Genomic DNA, 15987 nt, shown 5'->3' with positions numbered 1-15987 from the left:
GGAATTCCAGTTGAGCTATTTCAAATCCTGAAAGACGATTCTGTGAAAGTGCTGCACTCAATATGCCAGCAAATTTGGAAAACTCAGCAGTGGCCACAGGACTGCAAAAGGTCAGTTTTCATTCCAATCCCAAAGAAAGGCAATGCCAAAGAATGCTCAACTACCACACAATTGCACTCATCTCACACGCTAGTAAAGTAATGCTCAAAATTCTCCAAGCCAGGCTTCAGCAATACGTGAACCATGAACTTCCTGATGTGCAAGCTGGTTTTAGAAAAGGCAGAGGAACCAGAGATCAAATTGCCAACATCCGCTGGATCATGGAAAAAGCAAGAGAGTTCCAGAAAAACATCTATTTCTGCTTTATTGACTATGCCAAAGCCTTTGACTGTGTGTGTGTGGATCACAATCAACTGTGGAAAATTCTGAAAGAGATGGGAATACCAGACCACCTGACCTGCCTCTTGAGAAACCTATATGCAAGTCAGGAAGCAAGAGTTAGAACTGGACATGGAACAACAGACTGGTTCCAAATAGGAAAAGGAGTACGTCAAGGCTGTATATCGTCACCCTGCTTATTTAACTTCTATGTAGAGTACATCATGAGAAACGCTGGTCTGGAAGAAGCACAAGCTGGAATCAAAATTGCCAGGAGAAATATCAATAACCTCAGAGATGCAGATGACACCACCCTTATGGCAGAAAGTGAAGAGGAACTAAAGAGCCTCTTGAAGAAAGTGAAAGAGGAGAGTGAAAAAGTTGGCTTAAAGCTCGACATTCAGAAAACGAAGATCATGGCATCTGGTCCCATCACTTCATGGGAAATAGATGGAGAAACAGTGGAAACAGTCTTTATTTTGGGGGCTCCAAAATCACTGCAGATGGTGATTGCAGCCATGAAAGTAAAAGACGCTTACTCCTTGGAAGGAAAATTATGACCAACCTAGATAGCATATTAAAAAAGCAGAAATATTACTTTGCCAACAAAGGTCCGTCTAGTCAAGGCTATGGTTTTTCCAGTGGTCATGTATGGATTGTGCATCCCACACGCCCGCCCGTGGGGATCGAGCTCCTGTTGCCCCACGCCCTCCCCAGCACTCGGTGGTGTCAGTGTTCTGGGTTTCGGCCTTTCTGTGTGGAGTGTGGTAGCATCTCGTTGCTTTGATTGGGGTTTCCCTGATGACATACTATGCGGAGCGTCTCTCCGTGTGCTAGTTTGCCTTCTGTACTTCTTTGCTGAGAGTTGGACTGTGAAGAAAGCCGAGCACCGAAGAATTGATGCTTCTGAACTGTGGTGTTGGAGAAGACTCTTGAGAGTCCCTTGGACTGCAAGGAGATCCAACCAGTCCATTCTGAAGGAGATCAGTCCTGGGTGTTCACTGGAAGGACTGATGCTAAAGCTGAAACTCCAATACTTTGGCCACCTCATGCGAAGAGTTGACTCATTGGAAAAGACTCTGATGCTGGGAGGGATTGGGGGCAGGAGGAGAAGGGGACAACAGAGGATGAGATGGCTGGATGGCATCACCGACTTGATGGACATGAGTTTGAGTAAACTCTGGCAGTTGGTGATAGACAGGGAGGCCTGGTATGCTGCAATTCATAGGGTCGCAAAGAGTCAGACTCGTCTGAGCGACTGAACTGAACTGAACTGGACAGTCCAGGGTAGAGCCCCAAACCCCACCTGCGAAACAGCCTCTGAGTGACTGGCTGATAGTGGAACAATCTCCTCCCATACCAAGACCCTCTAAACCAAGAGTAAAGGAACCTAAGAGGTACTAAGCTCACAAGAGGAGGAGAGAGTAGATGGACAGGAGGTTGCAGGAATCCCCTGGCAGTCCACTGGCTGGAACGCATGCTGCCCTCTCTCCTCCACAGCATCCTTCGAGGACTCCACCTGTTTCACCCTCCAGGGGTCACAACACCCAGAACCCGTCTCTGGCAGCTTCTCTTCTCCCGGCTATCCTACCCTCCCCCAAACCAGGTGAGCACACCGTCCCTGTGGTGTGAAGAGCAATCCCCCTTTTAAGAACACCTTTCTAGGTCCCAGCCCTGAAGCCACTTCCTGACTCACACTCATATGGTAGACGACCCAAACTCAAACTTCTGGAACCAAGCACGTGCCTTTCCTAAGGGAGTCACTGGCCTGCTCGCAGGATGTCCCACACGCTGCTGGGAAGTGGCAATGCTTCCTGGATGACAACTCCTCTCACAACAGGCCTGTGTCCCCTGCTCCCCTACTGGAGACCGGGGCAAGGGTCCCCATGCAACAAAACACCACCCACCCTACAGGAGGAGCACCCCTGCACCATAACACCCAAGGTCCCAGAAAATGGCCCACGGCACGGCTCTCCCTACAGAGTGACAACAAAATCCAACACATGGTTCGGCTACATATAGCAAGGTGCCCCAAGCGGGTAGGAGGGGAAAACGAGGGTGTGGTGACCACAAGTGGGGACACGGGCTGCTGCGGCTGGGGAGGTAGGATCCCGACAGGTACACGGGAGGCAGGCAGGGACCCAGGTGTCCTGCCAGGGTTGTCACAGGTGATTATTTAACTGGTAAACGACCGGAGACTGTGACTAATTCAACTCTACACACCTCATATCCAAACACACATCCTGCCCTCCACTGGTTTCTGTCTCAACCAATGCTTCCTGAAGTTTCGGCCAGTCTGCTAAACAATGGACTGTCCACAAACACCCCAGGTCTCCGGGACTCCCCACATGAGCGCCATGCCAATGCGGAAGTCGAGGCAGAGCAAGGCCCAGGTGCCCTGCTTCACTGATGAGCCCCAGGGGTAATTCCCAGGAAGTCCCACCTACACAGACTCAGAACACCTGCCCTGCTGGCTGCGGCTCTTCGAGACAAGCCTCAGGGAGAGACCCATGGTCCTGAGGAAGGGCCTGCTCTGCTGGGGGCCGGGGTTCAGAAGCCACACCTTCAGAGGGTTAAAGCCCATCCTCTGGACAACTGCCCTCAAGTAAAGGAACACACGACACACGACAGGGGGGAACACACTGATCCCAGCAGTGTCCCTGCACAGCCATGGAAGTGGGCTCACCCTGGGCCCCCCTCTCCCTGCACACGGGGTACTCGTGCTGGCCAACCGTGCTGACCCAGGGAATGGAGCCCAGATGCTCAGCTCTGCTTGTGCCCACGCGTCTCCGCACGGCCTGTCTCACCTTGCTTAGGCTAGGCCGGGACAGGACACTTCTCTCTAGGGTGGCAGGTCCCCAGCAGGCCGGCAGTCCCCAAGGTCACCAAGCCAACACTACCCCCAAGCGCAGCCTCAGAGACATTCACAGAGGCGTGTGGTTTCCCAACTGCTCAGCGTGGAAGGAAAGCCGTCGGCCCACGAGGGCCCAGGCCAGGCTGCCAAGGCACACAGAGGCTGGCAGCCTTGCCTGGACCCACACGATCCCTAACCAGCTCTTTGCCCATCATTCCCGTGGCCCAGCTGGAGGCTGTCTTCATCACCCGAGGACTTTCAAGGTGGACATTCTGAACTGAGTTTAACTGCAAAACACGTCACTAAGCGGCATGAAACCTGACTTGTTATCTAATCAGTCCAAAGCAGCAGAGGGAACTGCGGTGCATCCAGAACTGAACAGAACAGGCAGAAAGCCTATTTTGAGAAATTACACCAAGGGAGGGAGTGACTAATGACACGGCAACTCAGAAATGACGTTCCACTCGCCCCACCCCCACTGACCTGCAGAGGTTCAGCCATTCCCCGCCCATCCCTGAGGGCAGGACAGTCCTGCTTCAGCACCAGGTCGGACTTGAACTTGGTGCTCAGTTCATGCTTGCTGATCGATGAGCGGCCAAGCTCTGGAACCACCAACCTGGCCTGCAGGGCCACGAACAGGGCCACTGACTGTCCACCGAGACAGCTCTATGCCTTCAGGGCCCAGCCGGAGGAGCCACGGCCTCTGCCCCTCGAGGCCAGGGTGCCTCCTGACCGCTCACCCTCCCAGTCAGCAGGGTGGCCTCAACCAGAGCACTTGCAGGGGCTGTGAGGGGCCTTTCAAAGCCAGGACCATGGAGCACAGTTCCTGGCACCAGGAGAAGCCCACAGCCGGGCACTCCACGCCCTGCCACACCTGCTCTCCAGACAGGAGGCGAGCATGCTCCATGGGACAGCCTCTCCACATGCGGACTTTCCCTGCACAAAGCCTGGTCCCAAACACCAACCTCTCCAGTGGGCACAGCCCAGAGGGCGTACTGTAAGGAGGGCAGCACCCTGGATGCCCAGCCCCTTGGTAAGTGGCCATTAGGTCCTTGAAAAGCGACTCACCTCCAGTCTCAGCATCTTCAAAGGAGGTCATCTGCAGGGGACCATCAGCTCCAGAAACGGACAGGCCCCTGAAGACCTACAGATGCCTACCCATTGGCATGTGGCAGGAGTCAAGGACTGCACACACCTGGGCTCACTGACTCGAGCCCCACAAGGAGAGCACTGACATTCATTCTAAAGGGTCTTCATAATAAGGCAGGGAGGCCAGTGGACAGCACTTCCCCAGTGACAAGGTCCAACATCACAAAATACTCTCCCCAGAAGGGCTGGCAGCATTCAGACACCCCCCTTCCTCCTCACCCTCTGCCTAACAGGGTCTGCCCCTCTCCACCTTCTCCCAGAAGGTAGCCCTCTCTCTCTGGATCTGCACTGAGGCTCCCGTGGGGGTGACCCCACGACGAAAAATTTCATCAAACACCACGACTCCCAAATTCTGACCTCTTCCGACCTCTCCCTCAATCTTCTGCTTATATTCAACTCCCTCCGTTTCCTCCACAAACAGGCATCTCAAATTTAACATGTCCAAACAAGCACACTTGTGCCCACCGCCACTGGCCCCCAGGGAATGTTCCACCTTCTTTCATGCCACCACAGTCCCCAACCTCACTCCCCCCAGGATGCCCTGTCCTTACCCCTGACCTCCAAACTATCAGTAGGTCCACCATGCTCCGTGTCGACACTGGCGTCCCAGGCCCGACTACCTGCGTAGGCCTGGATGCTGCCCTGGCCACCACCAACCCCTGCTGGCCAAGCTGCCTCTACCTACCTCACCCCTGTATCCCACACACAGAAAGTGCTCCCATACACAGCTCAGATCCAACCACCACCCTGCTGAGAACCCTGGGATCAACTCAACCCCTAGCACTTCTGAATGCACAGCTCTGTGACCAGCCGGCCCCCAGCCAGTTCCCATGGCTCCCCCAACTTGGGCTCTCCTCCCTGACCTGCTCTTAAGTCCCTGCACTGGCCCCTTCCTCTCCTGAAGCCAGGTACCCGGCAGCATGCAGCTCCCTTCTCACCACCCAGGCCTCAACTGCCTGCTCGGAAGGCCTTCTGGTCCCTTGTCCACTCCATCAACCTGGGGTGAGAAACCCGCAAAACCAAGCCCCCAACAGCAGGGGCTCTGTGGGTCTGGGGCCCCAGCCTCCAGCTGGCATCCACAGCAGCCTGGCTCACTGGCTCAGTCCATGCCTGGAAAGCAGGACACGGTCTCCACCAACACCTCCATCAACCAAGGGCTTAATTACCCTCACATGGTTTAACAATCCAGACATGAAACCAGATACAACTTGCTAAAGAAAATCTTTAGAACACCGCTGGTTTCTAAAAAGTCACATTTTGGCCACGTTTCTAAACACCACGGTTTTAAAAGCATAAACAGTTGAGTCCTTCAAAGGACACCAGTATCAAAGACTTGAAAATGTTCAGCACAGCAGGCGCACACAGAGTGGACACGGGACGGCCATGATGACCAGTGGACATGAGCACCGCAGGTGTCACGGCGCTGAGATGAAGTGCTGGCCCGAGGCAAAGGGGCACCAGGTGGACAAAGGGAACGTCAAAGACCACCGAGGGGTGGGAGCCAACCCAAAACAGGCAGGAGAAGGTGGCCCTTATGGGGTGACCCCGGTTCTGCAAAAGTTAGAAGCACTTCTGCACCCAACACGGGCTGAGATGACATCGCCAAAATGAGACCTGGCTGACAAGTGAGGTTATAAGTGACGTCTTTTTCCCTCCTTACACTTTCCCTTTCTTTCCAAACTTCCTATAATGAATAAAACTAATTTTATGATCTGAAAAAACAGGTGGGTAAAGAAATCATTTTCAAGTGACCAACAATTTGTATAACATATTTATTTTTAAAAAATCAAGAACATATTCCTTTTTAACTCTTAGAATCGTCACCTTGATACGTACGACGCTACTATTTTACAGCATTTTTACAAGATCAAACAGGCTCGACACAGGCCTGTCTCTTTCGTGCCAAGCTCACTAACGCCTGGCGTCCATCTGAATAAACTTCATGTCTATGAGCCCACTGTGAGAGCTGTATAAACTCCTTTAAACACCTTTCCTGAGTGGCTGTCCACGTACTTCAGCACAAAGAGCAGAAAAGCTGCCTTCTCCCCCCGACCCCGAGACTCAGGTGTAAGCACAGTATACACTTCCTCCCCAAAGCCCACGGCCTCCTTGCTGACCCCACCGGCCTCTTTCTGCCTGACCAGCAGGCCGGCCATGCCCAGCACTGGGGAGGGGGCTGAGGTCTCTGAGTCCTGCCCTGTCCATTCAGTGTCCACTCAGGCCACTAACCCCCAAAACAAGTCACTCACGAGGTAGAACCTTCTTACCACTTGCCCCCAAGTTGTGAAATCCAACATCCAATTTGAAGAACTGTTTTAGGATTTCCCCATCTCTGGAGCGGGACGATACTCAGATGATACCAAGCCCTCCAGGACACAGGTTCCCCAGCATCAGCACCAACCCCCTGCACCCTCCTCTTCACCTGGTCACGTACCTCCCAAGTTTGGGGCTCAACATCAGCAGGCATGTCCCATCCTCCCAGGCCACATGGAAAACAAAGAAAGGTCCCATCCAGGCTCTAACTTCGGGAGGGAAGGACAAATGTCCGACCCAGCTTCACAGGCCCACAGGGCTGCAGAGGGGCTCTGCGCTCACAGGCCTGCGTCACGTCCATCAGGAAGCCCACGCTGGGAGGGTGGGGGGCTCCCCCTTCCACCCACGCACGGCCTCCACCCACCCCCAAGCAGCAGCGCAGCCAGGCGGGCAGCCAGACAAGAAACAGGTGTGGCATCCATGCGCTTCTCAACCTGGGAGCAAGGGAGGAATCTAAATTGTGGACAATTTTGTCTTCTGAAGGTTTTAATTTCTTGGCATAGCTATTTGAGGATATGTAAAATTCAAAACTGTTAATTTAAAGCTTGCATGGCCCTATCCTAGAAATACAAAGTTTCCAATTTTCAAACATAATTTTATAGCACTTAATCTATTTCACTCGGCGTTAAAGAGCAATTATTCTAAGATGGTCTGAAGTGCAGTGTTTGTAATTTACAGACCAGGAGCCATGACCCCTCAGGCCCGAAACGAAACAGCGCAACGCAGTCACCTGCCAGGCACACAGCACGCAGGACGGAGGGTCCTGTTGCAGACAGCTCCCCTCTCCCTTGTTTTTCTTTCTCAGTTTGTCCTGTTACTATCAAAAGCCTGATTAAATAATAGGCTGCCAACCTCCAGCCAAAGACAAATCTCAGAGGTGAGAGCCCCAAGCAGCAACTCAGTCAGTCAAGACAACCTGGAAAACCTGAGTCTCCTGCTCGTTATCAACTTGAAGACCAGGAAAAGTGCTTCTGAGAACGATGCAAATTACCCCAAAGCTCAGGCAAGTTTCTCCAGAGTCCTTTCAAATCTCTGCTTCAAGATTTTCAAAAACAGTTTTAATTATGTTTTGATCAACTCACACGCAACTAGTGATTTATAAAAAAGCTTTCCTCAGACCTATCACTTAAGATGAGGAAAGCTTACATTTACACACTGCAATGGGCTCAAGAAGCACGTCAGAACCACCGTCATTACGATTTCAAAGAAACAAACAGGTGCACCCGCCCCTACTGCTTTCTCCCACTGCCACCTCCTGAGCTAGGGCAGGGCAGAACCGGCCAGTCCTGTCTGATCCCACCCCATCGCTGGGGGCCCAGAGCCCACCGGTCAGCAACTGTGAAGGTATCTGAGGAGCCCAGGCTCCACCCCCACAGTCCAGGGAGACAGGATGGCCACCCACCAGCCAGAAGACCATCTTCCTCAATGCTTCCTTCCAGAGCCCTAAGAGATAAGGGCTCACCCCTCCTGCAGCAGGACTGACTGTTGTCAAACTTCTCAGACTCTGGTGACTCCATGACTAGGGCAGGGTTCACTGCCCTGGAGCACAGTGAGCAGTGGGAAGAGACATCCCCAGAAGGCCTGGGGGTACCTTTCCTGGTTGCTGCTAAAATGTGAGGATCATCAGTCCAAAGACACCCACATGGGCATGGGACATCATCCCAGACCACATCACCAAGACAGCTATGTCCACACTAAAGAGATAGGGACAGCCAGGACAGAAGGTGGGGCAGAGAGCGAGGAGCAGGGACCACCTGTTGTCCACTGAGGGCCTCCCCAAAGCTGGCAGTGGGGAAGTGACTCAGAGACATCACCTCTTCTGTCGCTGAGCAGAGCATCAGAACCAGGCTCCCTGGGTGCTGAGAACCTATCCCATCTGGGCGCAGTTTTGATGGGAATAAAGCCATCCTGTAGACTCGGCTACATCCATAGGAAGTACTGATTGAAGCTGATGACAAAGGCCAGGGAGCTGAGACAGCATGTGAATAAACACCTCTTGACAGACGTGCACGGTTCATCCCAATGCAGTTTCACAGCCTTCACAACAGGGTCAAGCCCACTTTCTACCTGGGGAAACGGAGGCCCCCAGAACCATGTATTCTGTCCCAGGTGAAGAGTGCCCTCAAGTGACAACATATAAACACCTAAGGCTATCCCTTGTGCCAAACACTTCTGCAGAAGTCGGCCACCAGAACATCCTGAGCCTCAAGCCCTACCATCCTGCTCAGGGTCCGCCATCCCGGAACTCAACCCAGTCTACACAGCAGTTGGCCCCCAGACTCTTCCTCTTTCCCCACCATCCAACAGTTCCATTCACCAAGGATGGGAACCCTACCCTAGATCTCGTCTTTCCAAGCGCAGCCACCTCAAGACTGCTTATCTTAAGTCAGCCCCATGCAATCGTCCCGAAGCCAGGGTATGGAGGAAAGGCGTTCTCTCCTGGAATGAGAACTGTACTTCAGCCAAACCTGAGCATCACAGGAGGACAAATTCTCCGTGAAAGCAGAACAGACAGAGACACACACTACTGAAAGTGCAAACTTGCCAACGAAAAGATAACCTTTAGAAACGAGCATCTCTAACGTAACACCTATCTGAAAAGATCTCTTAAAACCATTTGCGCACATGATAATTTTGGTGTCATATCACTTTTCTCTCCTTTCAACCATAATCATAATATTACTTTTATGTTATGACTACTCTAAGCCGTACAGAACTAACTAGTGCTCTTCACTGTTCTTGGGACCACCGCCTTTGCTGCAACAATCTCTCTGAAGACTTACATGTTCTCAATATTCCCCACAGCAGATTAAAACTGAGACTCTGGTACCTTCAAACAAGTAAATTAATCATAATAACATCAACGTCTCTTTACAAAACCATCCTGACAAAGACATCATAACTGAATCTGCTGAAACCAAATTCAACAGGAGCTCACGGTGGGCTGGGAGGATGAGACACGCAAGGCCTGCCGGCCCTCAGGGACTCAGTGAAGCCTCTGTCCCTGTTTCCACCACCACCCCTGACGGCGGGGCAGGCCTCTCTCGCCCATACTCCAATTGCCAACAGTTTGTTACTTCACTTGACACCTATGTGTAGCTTTGAAAACCCTGCCCACCCCTAACCCCTGAGTACTAACCAGAGTGTATTATCAGCCAAGCGATAGCTATTTTCACAAGTTAATTCCACCTCCGCTTTATACATTTTTATGATGACAGCTTTCAATAAACAGGAGACCTCAAGTAGAACTTAGTATCTTCCGATCACTCAATTACATGAGGTAACTAGAATATTCATAATCTTTCACTTTGATTTATAGAATTAATTTGTACTATTTAAAAGAAAGTACTTTGTTGTGGGAAACTGATAATAGTTTTAACTATGCTTTTTCTGCTCCTGCTTTTATTAATCAGAGCTCCAAATTAGTGGATCGACTGTGGGGGTAGGGGAAGCATGAAGAAATGGATGTGAGTTTTTTATTTTCTAGAAAGCATTTGGCCCCTTTAAAGCACAGCTCTCCACATTTGTCACCCAAATGTCAACATGAGCTGTTCTCTGCTCACACACACACACGCACACACGGGACTACCGCAAAGACTCATGAGAACTCATGCAAAGAGTCAGCGCTTTTACAGTTTTCTTCAAGGAGTCGCCTACTTGTCACATGCAGACATCCTTAACACCGCCGGTAGAACAGGAGATGAAAGTGCGTCCAGGGTCAATCATGACAGAGCTGACAGAGGCGCCCTTTCAGAACCACAGCTTCCTCCCCCAGAAGGCAGCAGGCAGTGCAGGCTGCACCTATGCAGAGGCGAGGGGATCCAGTCAGCCCCAAACCGCCACACCTACAGGCATCACACGAGTGCCCCGGGGGGCCTCCTCCCCGGGCACAGCGCCAGCCTCACCAGCTCCACTGACTCACAAACTTCACTGACAGTTTTCAGAACAAAAGCGTCATGCAGGGAACTGTCCTGGCCAAGAGTGGGGCAGGCGCTGAGGACCACTGAGAAGATACTTTAATGAGTAACTGAAAAGTATTTTGACGTTTTACATAACCTGCTACCACTATGACTTCTCTTTTTTAAGCGTCACTAAAGATCAAACATATTTTCCACTAAAAGGTCAAAATACACATAATGAGCAAAACAGAACCTTTAATGAAACCCTCCTACAAACTCAAAAACAAAGCGTGTTGTAAGAGGCACCCTGCACCTCTCAGGTACCTATTTTACATCACCTCCTTCTGGGAGCAGGGCAGCCCTCACGACCACCCCCAAACACAGCACTCTTGGCTGGAACCTTGCCTCCTCCCTGAAGTGGTGTGAAATCAGATCCCTGCCAGGTGCCGCCACCGCTCCAAACCTCACGGCACTGTGACAAGCAAGACCTTCCTTCTAAGACGCTGAAATCCTCTCAAGGTGACCAACGGCTGCTTCAGAAAGCACGAGGGGACGCACACACAGGCGGTGCTGTTTCCACTACTCCTGCCGCCAGCACATGTTACTACACGGCAGGGGAGGAGCGCTCTGCGTCCACGCAGGCGAGGCCAGGGATGGAAGCAGAGACTGGGAGCCTCCAGTGCTGGGGTTCTCTCTGCCCAGGAAGCCCGAAAGAAAGCAATGGGACACACTTAATGCCATGGGGACCTAGAAAGCCTTAAAAAGCTGCCCAGAGGACAGAAGATGGGTTCCGAGACGCTGCCTGTCCTCCTACGCCATCTGTACCTCCAAAGGACTCACTGACCAGGGAGCCCCAGCCCACCGCTGACCGCATCGGTAACAATCAAAGTAGCCGGGCGTCCCCCAAGTGAGGACTCCGTGCAGAACCACACGGCCACTACGGGAAGTGCTGAAAAACGACTGCAGGAGCCGCATGAGGCAAGGGCTGTGACCAGGAAGGGTGTGTGCCCCGGGATCCCTACAAGCTCACCTGGGAACTCTGCCATCCTGGTGTCAGCAGGGGAGCAAATGCTTTCCACGCAGGCTTGCCCAGCCTCACGGAGGGGGCGTCACTCCCCTGACCTCACCGGGAAAGGGGGTCCCTAGACCACCAGAAGGGGACACCAATCACAGACCAGCCCAGTAACAGAGCAGAAGAGTTCAGTGAGGACACAAACCATATGCCTGATTCCAGAAACCAGGGAGAGAAGAGCCAAGCATGGGGAAATCACCGGCCCAGAGTGAATAACCCAGCAAGTTGTCCCCAGAGCGCCAGCTGCTACTGCTGTCCACTGTGGGGGCACCGGGCAGGGACACACAAGGCCAGGAGGAGAGGAGAGGGCCCACTCGGCAGAAGTCCCGACAGAGAAAGTTCCCCAACGTAAAGCGGAGAGTAGAAGCCAAGCCCGGCACAGCTAAGAGGCCCCCGCAGCCACATCACGCAACACTCGAGCACATACAGGCCCGGGACCGGCCCGGACCGGGGCAGAAACGCACCGGCAGAGCTCATGACCTCCGCGTCCTGCCAGCCCGACAACTTCCTGGACTCCCGGCTGGGGAACACACACAGTCGCTCGGCGGCGCGGCCACTCACCTGGGGGCAGCTGGAAGTTCTGGATGTTGGTGGGGTTCTGCGGCGGCTGCGGCAGGCGTGGGGCGAGGACCGTGGGCGTCAGCGTGGCCCGGATCCCCCCGGTGGTGGCCGAGGGCGTCCTGGGCAGGCTCTGGGTCACCGCACTGGCCGAGCCCTTGGGCAGCCCGGTGGGGGTGCCCGGGGTCGGCGGCGGGAGGCCGGCGGCGGCGGGCAGCGCCCCTTGCATAGTTGGCCCGAGGATCATGCCGGACCCCGCGCCGGCCGGGCAGCTGGTCGCCAGGGTCTGCGGCGGCTGGGGCGCCGGCTGCAGCGCGGTCTTGGGCGAGTCGGCCTTGGCCACCTGCGCGGGCGCGGCGGCGGGCCCGGGCTGACTGTTGGCGGCGGGCGCCGGAGCGGGCGCCGGCGCGGGGGCCGGGGCCGGGGCGGGCGCGGGGGCGGGCGCGGGCGCGGCGCTGCCCCCGTTCTGCGCGGCTGCCGGGGGTCCGGCCGGGGGCCCGGGCGGCCGGGCCAGGCTGGCGGCCGCGGGCGGCGGCGGCGGCGGGGCGGCGGCGGCGGGCGCGGCGGGCGCAGGGGGCGCGGCGGGCGCAGGGGCCGCAGGGGGCGAGGGGGCGCGGGGCGCGGGCGCGGCGGGGGCGCCGAGGAAGGGCGGCGTCTGGATGACAGTGGCGGCGGCAGGCTTGGGCGGCGGCGGCGCGGGCGCGGGCCCGTTGTGGAGCAGGCTGACAGCAGGTGCGGCGGCGGCGCGGAGCGAGTTCCCCAGCGCGGCGCTCCCATTCAAAGTTTGCGCGGCGCCGGGGCCGCCGGGCGGGCCGTTGCGGGCGGCGGGCTTGGCGGCGGGCTCGGGCGCGGCCGCTGCCCCCGGCGGGCAGGCCCCGGCCGCGGAGCCCGCTCCGGCTCCGGCCCCGGCGCCCGCGCCGGCCTCGAGCGCGTTCAGCTTCGCGGCGGGCCCTGCGGAGACAAGCGGGGCGGCGCGGTGAGGACGCGGGCCCGGCCGGCGGCCGCCCGCGCTCAGGCCGCGCCGCGCTCTACCTGCGGGGGGCGGCTCCGGCGCCGCTGCGGGCGCGCCCTCGGCCGGCACGGCTCCGGCTCCGACATGGTTCCCGAGCGCGCCGGCGGCCGCGGCCCGCGCCTCGGGCGCGCGGGGCGCGAGGTGGTGGTGGTGGGCCGCGCTGGCCGCCAGCTGCGACTCGAGCGAGCCCACCAGGTCGCTCACCACTTTCTCGTCCACCTCGCTGTTGAAGAAGACCTCGTCCAGCAGATCCGAGCCCGCCGCCATCTTTCCTCCTCGGCCCGCCGCCGCCGCCGCTCGGCCGGCGCTGGGCGGGGAGGAGGCTCCGCGCGGGCGGGCGGGCGGGCGGGCGGGCGGCCGCGGGGGCGGGCGGGGGGCGGCGCGCGCCGGGCGGGGCGGGGGCGGCGGCCGGGCGGGGGGCGCGGGCGGCCGGGCGGGGGGAGGGCGGTGGCAACGCGGTGCGCAGGCGCGGCGGCGTGCCCGCCCCCGCCCGCCGCTCGGCGCCTCACCATTGGCCGTGGCACCCCCCCGCCCGGCTGCCCGGCGTCCCGCGATTGGCCGCGCCGTGCGCTTAAAAGGCGCGGCCAATGGCTGCGAGCGGCAGAAGCCGGGGCGCGGGCGGGCGGCCGGGGGTCGCGGGCTAGTGGGCTAAGGGCCCGGGCGTCCTTGGGCTGGCGGGGTTGTTGGGGTCCAGGTTGCCAGACGGGCCAGAGGCCGACGACCCGGAGGACAAGACGGGCGGGGACCGCGGCCGGGGCCTGGTGGGGGCGGCAGCAATGACTGGCTCTTTGTCTCCGCTTGCTCCAAAATGGCTGCGGCCGGAGCTGACGGGATCGCCGGGCGGGCGGGCGGGCGGGCGGACGGGCGAGGGAGCGGGGACGCCTATATCGGCGCTAAAGCCGCCGCAGCCCGCGGGAACCCGGCACCCCGTGAGGGAATTGCTTGGGGGCCGGATCAGCGAGGTAGCCTGGGCGTCGTCGCCATTGCTCCCGGGCGGGCGCAGGCCCCGAAGCTCGGGGCACCGGGCGGGGCGAGCGCTGGCCTGCCCCCCGGACCGGCGCCTCGGTCCGCCCGAGACCGGGCGTCTCGCGCCGTGAGGTCCGCAGCTTGGGCGACGGGGGCGGGGCAGGGGTCGGCGCCCGAGGCCACGCCAGAGTGACTCATCTCCTCCGGCGGCGCGGCCCCTGGCCTCGAGTGTCTGTAGATCACTGGGTGAGACGGTGGTGCCGGCTGGGACCAGCAGCTTGCGTAGGGAAAGGGAGCGTCCAGCTTGGAGGTCTTCCTGGGGTCCTTATCTCCCGTTCTGTCCTTTGGACGAAGTAAGTTATTTAAAATAACCTTACGAGCACCTTCTCTGTAGGAAGAATTCACGTGAAATTCTCTCCTGCGTTTTTTGTTTTTTGTTTTTGGTTTTTTTTTTCACCGAAAGATGGTATTCTAGGACATGTCTAGTGGTTTCTTCTCTTTTGGGTGGGGGTTGGGGGGGGGAGGGGTAGACCCAGAGAAGCGCCTCCGGCCGAATAGGCCGCGCCGCAGTCACACGGCCCGCAGCACAATGCGGGAAGCTGTTGACACACAAATGATCTTTTCTACCCGCCTAACAAAAGAGCCGTTGGCCCCCGAGAGCCCAGCTCCCGGGGCGGGTTCAGACAATGAGCGCGGGGGTTGGAGCCTGCGAAGGGGCCTTCCCGGGCGACCGCGTCGGGGAAGCCCTGTAAAGAGAGAATCGGAATTTTGCACCTAAAGCTGACTACCCAAAACACAGGAAAGAGAAGTGCTGGAACAAACCTGGGCTGGGGGGTACCTTGAACTCGGGGTGCCTGGGTCCCATCCCCACCGCGCTTTGAGCCCAGCGGGGGCCGACGATGTGGTTTGCGAGCAAGAGCAGAAATGTGGGGATTTGTGTAAAATCTCATCTTTAATGTTGACAACTCATCAGAAAATGTTAAGTGAGCCAAACAAAAGCAGGCCCCGGGTGCCGTAGTGGGAAAAAGAGGTACACCGTGGTCTGCACTCAGAACACCCAGATCGGAGTCGGGACAGAAGAGTAACAGCCGTGCTACGAGGCAAATCACTGACCGACGCGAGACGGTGAGGCCCGGGAGAGGTGGGGTCCCTCTCGCCCGCCCCTGTAGTTACTGTGATCTAAAGTGAAGGGAGCAGGTGGTACCGTCTCGGCCCCCTCCTGCTTTCCCACAGAGGCCCGCCCGCCAGGACCCCTCCAACCCTGGGGCCCCTCCCCCGCCCAGGCCTCCTCGCCGCAGCGGTGCTGACATCACCCCCAGCGTCCTCCGGGGCGCCCTCCGGTCCGGCAGGAAGTGGGAGGTGAAGCGTCGGTGCACCGTCTTCCCTGCCCACCCCGCTCCGCCGCGACTCCGCTTCCAGACCGGGTCTCTGCGCCCCAAGGGAAGGTGGGGGCTACCGACGGCCTAGGCAGCTCTTACGCCTCTGACGCCCTGCAGAGACCTGCCCCCCTGGAGAGTGGGGGAGGGGCGGTAGCCACGTGGCTCCTCCCCTCCTCCCTATGGAGGGCGGGGAGATGCTGCCAGACTGTTAACCTTGGCCACCCTGGGGACTGGAGCATTTTCTTTGAATATCTCTGCGTGGTTTTGTTACCACAAGAAGCTTCCGTATGACTTATGTAGTTTGAAACAAAAATTCCACCTAGCATGAAAAGAAAAACGGGCCTGAAAACGAGTGTCAATATACAAACCAGGTTTAAACATGGAAAAATGTTTGCTGTTAAGTGAGA

General features: G+C 57.1%; 1 protein-coding gene across 9 annotated transcripts in view; it reads right to left on the bottom strand.

Annotated features, from left to right (window-relative positions):
- The window catches only part of TAF4 (TATA-box binding protein associated factor 4), a 117317-nt gene extending 103755 nt beyond the window's left edge, over positions 1-13562 (bottom strand). For 8 of the 9 annotated variants that reach the window (XR_009496944.1, XR_009496940.1, XR_009496943.1 and 5 more), the window contains exons 1-2: positions 13256-13562; positions 12227-13174 (exon numbers count right to left, since the gene is read on the bottom strand). Coding sequence is in view for 3 of the 9 variants with exons in the window: in XM_059892985.1 (XP_059748968.1) it covers positions 12227-13174; positions 13256-13502 (1195 nt within the window). In the remaining 6 variants the exon portion in view is untranslated. Of the gene's footprint in view, positions 1-12226 lie in introns of all 9 variants that reach the window. The other variant, XM_002692259.5, reaches the window with a different exon arrangement.
- Positions 13563-15987: the final 2425 nt, after the last annotated feature.

Source organism: Bos taurus, chromosome 13 (assembly GCF_002263795.3).
Source record: "Bos taurus isolate L1 Dominette 01449 registration number 42190680 breed Hereford chromosome 13, ARS-UCD2.0, whole genome shotgun sequence".
Lineage (NCBI taxonomy): Eukaryota > Metazoa > Chordata > Mammalia > Artiodactyla > Bovidae > Bos > Bos taurus.
Note: the sequence above shows the minus strand (reverse complement) of the source record. Positions and strands in the feature narration are given on the sequence as shown.